The 8,979-nt window shown below is 33.6% G+C and overlaps 1 protein-coding gene across 5 annotated transcripts in view; it reads left to right on the top strand.

The window, feature by feature from the left end:
* Positions 1 to 829: 829 nt before the first annotated feature.
* LOC123540274 (protocadherin Fat 1-like) overlaps positions 830 to 8,979 on the top strand; it is a 132,780-nt gene continuing 124,630 nt past the window's right edge. Inside the window, exon 1 of one of the 5 annotated variants that reach the window (XM_053526345.1) lies at positions 830 to 967. In XM_053526345.1, the coding sequence (XP_053382320.1) occupies positions 958 to 967 (10 nt within the window). In that variant the 5' untranslated portion in view covers positions 830 to 957. Of the gene's footprint in view, positions 968 to 6,259; positions 6,416 to 8,979 lie in introns of those variants that run through there. The other 4 variants (XM_053526347.1, XR_008367775.1, XM_053526344.1 and 1 more) reach the window with 4 other exon arrangements.

Genomic DNA, 8,979 nt, shown 5'->3' with positions numbered 1-8,979 from the left:
GCGTAATTCAGTCCAATCACGGACACGTGTGTATGACTCCAATTAACACCCCCGATCGTGTCACCATCACCACGGTAACACACTAATCTGGACAGCGTGTATTGTTTAACGCGAAGCAAAATTTAATATACTATACAAAATATTGGGTCCGCGGACCTGCGACTCCAACTTATGAATTTACAAAATATCGTTTTTGGGCAAATTATTGGGGCCGCGGTCGCGGCCCCTGCGGCCCCACTTCCGACGCCCCTGTATACATGTACAATTGTGACTGTAGCGGTTCTCGTATTGGGTGGCCTCGGTAGCTCAATTGGTAGAGCGTTGGCACGGTAAGCCGAAGGTCCGAGGTTTGAATCCCGGTCGAGACTGCACATTTTTCCTGAGACTGTTACATGACTGTAATTGATAAATACTGGTGGAAAACGATATAACATTTTTAAAGTTGTATGCTAGTATTTGATGTGTAGTGATTACACTTTGAGAAACACGTGATTGCTAAGTTTCGCGTGACATCACCACAAAAACGACAAATGACATGAGCTTCTCAATTCAAACTGATAACCAAAGGTGTGATCCTCTTTTTGTTACTATCAAATGGCCAGTAATCTATATCAGCAATTGGCGTGTCACCTCGTGTCAGTTTTGTTGTTCACAGTTTGATCTCGGTTAAAGATAATGCTCGATCTTTAATAAATATCATAATATTTGTGATTTTTTTTATATTTCTTTCATCAAAATACTATTAAATTTATATGAAATCAATTTTGTTTGAAAGAAATATAAACCACTCGATCTTTTACGGAACGTTACGGCAATCTTAGATTATAGCGTAGACTGTGAGCGCGGGGGGTAGCTTCCCTTTACCAAAATGGCGAAACAGTAATCAAACTTGTATCATATGATAAAGTTGTCGATTTCTAAGAAGACCATTCGTATTGCGAAGGCAAATGCACGTCAATGTATCCTGGTAAAATAATAAGAGTAAAAGGAATGTTTGTGTTGTAATTTTGTATTGCGTCTACCCGAAAATGGAAATGGCAGTGGCTAGGTAGCCGGTTACGGCTACCTAGACAAAAGGTATAAGTAGCCGGTTCTATACATATATATAGGGATTTTTCTAGAGCGGAATAGCAGGGCGCAGCGCCATGCCCATTTTTAACGCTGCCCTTCTGCCCGAAATTGCCGCCCTTTTGCCTTTCTTTAGCGCCCCTTTGCGCTTTTAGCACTGCCCCTTTGACCATTAATTAAGTATTTCTAAACGAACTGCCCATCAATCATCAGTCAAAATACCATCCCAGATAATTGTCAATCGATACGAAGTTATGACACCACCGACTATACACGGGTGCTGTATATTTGCCCGAGGCATGTATGCAGTATCGGTATGCAGACGACGACCGACCGAATCGTAACAAACAACAATTAGATAGGTCGACCGACCGAATCGTAACAAACAACAATTAGATAGGTCAGCAATTAAAGCAAACTGCAAAACAGATTAAAAAAGGAGAAAAAACATCTTAAAACAAAGTCTGCTGCTTATTAAATGCTGATTAATGGCCAGTAATTATCGGCAATTAGCGTGGCACCTCGTGTCAGTTTTGTTGTTCACAGTTTGATCTCGGTTGAAGATAACAGTCGATCTTTAATTAATATCACCGCCTTTCAGAATATCAATGATTTTGTTATATCTATTTCATCAAAATACTTAGTATTAAATTTCTATGATATTAATTTTGTTTAAAAGAAAATAAACCACTCGATCTTTTACAGAACGTAACGGCAATCTCAGAATTTAGCATAGACAGTCAGCACGTAGAGTAGTTTCCCTTTACCAAAATAAACAAAGTTATTTTGTTAAATTTGTAGTTGGAAAATTGTCTACACCTTTGTATAATATGCACCCACGATCCGATGGGGGGGGGGGAAAGATTGTGCATTTATACACGAGTATCAACGGTGTGTTCAGTAATATAATGAATGTATAATGACAGATTTGCACCAGAATTATTAAATTATTCGATAGTAATGGTATATTTCTAATCAAGAGAACTTTCCAGATAATGTATGCAAACATAAAACAAACTGCATGTATTTGTAAATGATAAACATGTTATATAGACAAACAGGTATTAATGTTTTTCTGACATTCAGATTCATTGCAAATCTTTCTATAGTACCTTACAATGTAGACATTACAACAAAACCATGGAAATCTACCTTATGATTTTCGTAGACAAAGGTACGCAACGCGCAAAATGCACCCTGCCCCTTTTTAGCAGCACCCTGCCCTTTTTAGAGGTCTAGAAAAATCCCTATATACATATCATATATGAACACGGAAGTCAAGGTAGCCGGCTTTAATAATCTTTGTTATAAAGGATCATTATAAAAGTTAAATAAATTACATTTTTGTGACTTATTATTTACTAAAAATTTGTGATTTACCTGTTTATTTCACCGTATTTACACACTCATATCATATCAGCCGATACTATGTTATGTTATCAACAAATGATCAAAGTATTGTTATCGTCATCGTTAATAATGTTTGTAAATTAAAGTAAAATTTTAATGAATTTTTGTAGTTTGCTATAAATTGGAAAAAAAATGATAGATGATTTCAATTGTCGGCGATCCTAATAGAATTTAGTCTTTTGATATGTATATGTAATTTTACATTTCACATTTATCAGGCTACCTTAGAATAAATGTTCAAACAAACAATTGGAACCAATCAAGATCATTGACTTATAGACAAATCGGCAAGAAATTAATAAGTAATTAGTTAATTAATTAAAGACGCACATAGAAGTGCGAAAGTGATGATTACTTAAAATTTTCACTTAAAAGGGCATACGAAATGATCAAATGCCGTATGTTTAGTAGAGCCGCATCATTTAATGTACGATGATGCTCTTTGTTTTATCTTTTCTTAACTGTTTGTTTTGTTTTCTTTTAAGATTGAATCACTGTATCTCGAATATGTATCGAGTACATTCTAATATAACAAAATGTCCGCCGATATGATATGAGTGCATAAATACGGCAAAATAAACAGATATTTAACACAAATAATTAAGAAATAATAAATATGTGCCTATATTTTATCAGTTAATAAAATATGGGCAGGAGTTCGGATGTGTAATAATTAAATCACGAGTGCGTAGATTTAATATTCGCATCCGAACGACTGCCCATATTTTATTAACTGATAAAATTATTGGAACATATTTATTATTTCGATTCTAACCACGTAAATTCTTCGCATTTTACAGCACTACATTTTAGCGCGATTGTCATTCAGCTGGCCATATGCTATTATAAAAACCTCCCCACGAATGGAAAGCGTTGCATCAAACAGAATTTTCCGATATTCAGTAAATTTTAATTAAAGTATTAAGTAGTTATTGCCGTGAAAATGTTATTTTCAATAACATCTAAGGTCGGATATAGAAATCAGAGGTAAATACTTAATTCAAGGTTTATATATGCAGTTTCTAAAAATAGTACACGTCACCTACATGATGGCACTGAAACATACACGCCAGAACATTGCGGCGGCATATAAACACGTAAAAACTTGAGTCTGGAAGATTGGAAAATTAATTATAATTTATTTACTGTCAAAGTAGAATCTAGTTGACATTTGTGGTGCCTACAACGCAGAAATTGTAAACTACACACACGACCAGACATAGATGCACTGGTGTTGAAGTTGAAACTTACTTGGCTGAAACATATTCTTACGGTAAAATATAAACAAATAAATTTATCAGTTAGATATTGTTTGTTTCAGAAAATTTGATGTACTTTTTATTACTACTACATTACACTGAAAAAGTCGGGTATTTAGTCGGTATATAACGGAAGCAGAGTAGAATCTCAGTCGTGTTACAATCGTAGGGCGGAATGGAAGAGCTATATTTTATCGTAGATTCATGTATAGGCGATTTCGCTATATGTTTATATAGCAACTGCTGCGGATCGTGTTAGAATAAATAATAAACCACAAGAAATGTACTTCATTTAACTAATATAATGATCCTTATAACCCTTTATAGATACAGTTTATTAAAGCCGGCTACCTTACTTACATTTTCATATACGATATGTTTATATAGAGCCGTCTACCTTACTTACATTTTCATATACGATATGTTTATATAGAGCCGGCTACCTTACTTACATTTTCATATACGATATGTTTATATAGAGCCGGCTACCTTACTTACATTTTCATATACGATATGTTTATATAGAGCCGGCTACCTTACTTACATTTTCATATACGATATGTTTATATAGAGCCGGCTACCTAGCCACTGCCAAATGGAAAACTGACAATGAAAAACATGACATGTATAACATTGTATTATTACCGGAGCGATTCATATTTGGTGAATTCTTGGTATTTACTACACTCAACAAAAACCTGTATAGATCCATATTTGATCCCGGAAGATGATGTCTACCGCATGATATTCTCTTGCTTAAAATTAGTCCAAATAATTAGATGTGAAAAAGTTGTCATTTGACGTTCAACATTTAATATTGTGACATTTTACATTTTTACTATCAAAGCCTCATAATATTGAAAATAAAAAATGTAAAATATCAATTAAAATGAACTTATAAAGTGATATGAGTTATGTCAGGTCTTATATTTAGGACTAGCTTAAAATGAAACATTATAACCTGTCAGATAGTGCTGTAAAACTTGTTAAAAGCTACTTGTCAAATAGAAAGCAGTTTATTAAATTAGGCTCGTCTTACAGTAGTTTAAGAAATATTATTAAGGGAGTCCCTCAGGTATCAATTTTAAGTCCGGAGTTTTTTTGATATTTTTATCGATGTCATTTTTTATTTTACCACTATTGAAAAGTACTTTGTATAACTATGCGGATGACAATACTTTATCATATGTTAGTGGGTCACAACCTGATCTCGTTAAAACACTAGAAGAGCAAAGCATCATACTTATTGACTGGTTTGCTGCTAATCACATGAGCTAGGCGCATCACAAGGTGAAAATGTGTATTTCCAGATTTATGGCCCCTGAAATAGTCAAAAATAGACATTTTCACCTTGTGACGTGCCTAGCTCAAAAAGTGTATAATATAAATTGATTAAACCTTGCATGAGTTTTTATCATGATATGAACTTGCGCATCTCCTATTTTTCATCTGGCTCCGCCCCCTATTTCCAGAGTTATGGCACCTGAAATAGTCAAAAAGGCACATTTTCACCTTGTGACATGCCTAGCTCATAAAGTATTTGATATAGATTCATGAAACCTTGCTTGAGTCTTTATCATGATATGAACTTGCGCACATCCTATATTTTGTATGCCTCCATCCCCTATTTCCAGAGTTATTGCCCCTGAAATAGTCAAAAATGCACATTTTCACCTTGAGACGCACCTAGTTCAAAAAGTATATGATATAAATGGATGAAAACTTGCATGAGTCTTTATCATGATATAAACTTGGGCACCTCTAATTTTTTGGCCAGCTCCACCGCCTATTTTAAAAGTTATGGCCCCTGAAATAGTCAAAAATGCACATTTTCACCTAATAATGTGCCTAGCTCAAAAAGTATTTGATGTAAATTCATGAAAACTTGCTTGAGTCTTTATCATGATGTGACCTCGCATACTTGGCATTCTTTTTGAGAATCTTAGCGCTTATTACAGAGTTATGGCCCTTGAAATAGCCAAAATAGTTGATTTTTTGTCTGTGATGCTCATAGCTCAAAAAGTGTATGGCCTAGAATAATGAACCCTTTTCATAAAATGTTTGTTGAGGCTATACCCCTTTATGACTGCAAACATTTGAATTATTGCCCCTTATTTGGGACAAATGTACCAGTGGGGGCACACCCTGTGTCCTACAGACACGTTCTAGTTTGCTTTTGAAACGTGTATCTGTTATAAAATGTTTGAACGGGTCAGTCATTTAAATAAATAATGTGTAAATGTTATGTAAGTTGCATTACCTGTTTTAGTTATTTATTAGATATTTCATTTATATTTCTTTTTCTAATTTGAGAATGATCACATATGAAATAAGATATAGATAATTGTTTTTACATTTCTTCACGTGTCACCTGATAAAGATATCAATATTATTATTATACCTCTGACAGGGTATCAGTATAGAAGGTTTGTAAGGGCACCAATGTTCCGTATCACAGCATTTTTATAAAAAGTAGAGAAAACGTCGCAGATCATTAAATGCTTTATTTATAAAGCAGATAAAGTGGAATTCAAACTTACCCTTTCTTCTTTTGCTTGTTTAGTTGTTACAGTTGATTGTAAAGTATTTACAGTTTAAAGTTTCGATTCATTTAAAGATGCGGATGTCAGGCTTCTTAATTTCGGTTTCAATTTTCTTAGTGCAAACAGTTTACTGTGGTAGGTACCAGATATGTTTCATACAACTTTTATACAATATAATTATTATAATGTATAAAAATACAGTAAGGTTTTATGCATGTAAAGGTAAGCAAATTATGAATATCTAAATGCTAAACCAAAATCTGGATATTTTAACAAATGTCTGTTTTGATACTAGACAGTATTTTATATCAAAGATATCCGATGGCCATTTTTTAGCTCACCTGAGCAATGCTCATGGTGAGCTTTTGTGATCACACATGTCTGTCGTCTGTTGTGCGTCCGTCAGTCTGTCATCAACAATTGTGTTTAAAAGACATCTTCTCCAAAACCACGGAATGGATTTTGATGAAACGGATGTTTCCTTGGATGGTCCTCTGCCAAAATTTTTCAGACGGTTTTGCTTGGTTGCACATAGGGGCCCCCAGAGCTAAAAATGGAAAAATCTTCAAACTACATCTCCTCCTAAACCGATGTTCTGATTTTGTAATAATTTCACACAAATGGTCCTTATGTGACCCTCTTCCAAATTTATTCAAATTATACCAATTCGTCAAAAAACATGGCCGCCAGGGTGTGTGGTCACTTTTCCCAATATAGTGTATATAGTGGAAATTAAAAAAATCTTCTGTGAAACTGCTGGCCAGATTTTAAAATAATGTTACACAACTGGTCTTTGTGTGACCCTCTACCAAGATTGTTCAAATTATTTTGATTCATCAAACAACATGGCCACCAGGGGGCATGGTCACTTTTCCCAAAATGTATATAGTGGAAATAAAAAAAATATTCTTGTGTGAAATTGCTGGCCCGATTTTAGAATGACTTCACAGAAATGGTCCTTGTGTGACCTTCTACCAAGATTGTTCAAATTATACCGATTAGTCAAAAAACATGGCCCCGGAGGGCGTGGTCACTTTTCACTATATGTATATAGTGAAAACTTTAAAAATCTTCTTATGTGAAACTACTGTCCAGATTTTAGAATAATTTTACACAAATGGTTCTTGTGTGACCCCCTGCCAAGACTGTTCAAATTTTCTGATTCGTAAACACACATGACCGCCAGAGGGCGTGGTCACTTTTCATCAACAATTTTTTTAAACAATATCTCCTCCAAAACCACAGAATGGATTTTGATGAAACTTTCCACAAATGATCTCTGGGTAGCCCTCTTTTAAAGTTGTTAAAATGGTTCTGGTTCATAGCACATATCGGGGCCTCAGCGCAATTTAAAACAAGCCCAACTCATATTTTTCAAATTTTTCAGGAGAGCTAAAAAGCTGTTTTATTTTGTAAAATATGGGAATATAACTATGATACTTCACATCTTTGCTATAATTCCTGTAAGAATTATATTATAGTTTTGTTTTTTATTCTAAAAGGTATTAAAAAATGCTTTTGATACTTGGTCCTATTGTGCACTATAATCTTTAGTGCAAAATAAGTCCATCTCAAGATAGACTTATTTTGCACTGTTATATTCTAAAGATTTGTTAGAAAAGTGCTCAAGATTATAGTCCAATTTGCAAATAAAATTAAGTTTCCCATAAAACCCTTAAGAGATGATTAAAGTCAAGTATATCTTGAGATAAGTGCATTAGAAGAAATTTCAAAAACTTAAAATCTTTATTTACATCTTTAATAGAAAAATTTCAAAATATGCTTGAATAATTTTGTAACAGTTTTTTCATAATTAAATAGAAGCAAACAATTACAGTTTTGAGAGGTAGAAATTTTTGACTGTCACTCTTCTTTAATGTCAGGGCTTTTTTCCACTATAAATCTACCTCCGGTAAAAGGAGGTAATCCCAATTCAGAAAAGTATGTTTTTTCCCCAAAATTGAATATAAAATTCCCAAATGATTATACCTTTCAGGGTTTTTGCTGTTTTAAGATAGTTTTGCTAATTTGAATGTTACAATATTTAGGTAAATTATAATAAATACTGTTGAACAATTACTGAAATGCAATTCATTAATATTTCACACAAAAACACATTTATGTAGATTTTTGATTATTTGCAAATTGTCCCAATTAAGACATTTTCCGAGAGCATTTTCCCAATTCCACCGGTGTCAGTGGCATTCCCAATGCAAATTGATGAAAAAAGGGCCTGAATGTTAACATTTGACCAGTGTTTATATTATTTTTACATGGAGATCTAGAGCTTCAGACAGTTATAACGCATTTCAGTGTATTTCATATAAATAATTTGTGCTTGGTTACAACTTATTAAATCCTTTAGTAAAACAATATACTTTTAAATCTGTTAGTAACTGATGGTAGAGTTATAATCCCACTCCGGGAGAACTACGTTCCAACGTAAGTCATGTCTCAACGATATCATGTGACATATCTTGACGATGTCTGGTTACGGTATCGCTCAATACCACGCGGCTTATATAATTTTCATTTATAATAATTACTTTGATTATATTTTCTTGTGTCTTTACATGAACATGTGTTCAGGTTTTAAAAGTAATCGCATAAATTGATTAAAACATTTAGATTTTAAAAACAGTCGTCTGTTACTTGAGAAAATAGAAGTGTTCTGCTATTTTCCAAAATAAAAAATATAC

Source organism: Mercenaria mercenaria, chromosome 16 (genome assembly GCF_021730395.1).
Source record: "Mercenaria mercenaria strain notata chromosome 16, MADL_Memer_1, whole genome shotgun sequence".
Lineage (NCBI taxonomy): Eukaryota > Metazoa > Mollusca > Bivalvia > Venerida > Veneridae > Mercenaria > Mercenaria mercenaria.
Note: the sequence above shows the minus strand (reverse complement) of the source record. Positions and strands in the feature narration are given on the sequence as shown.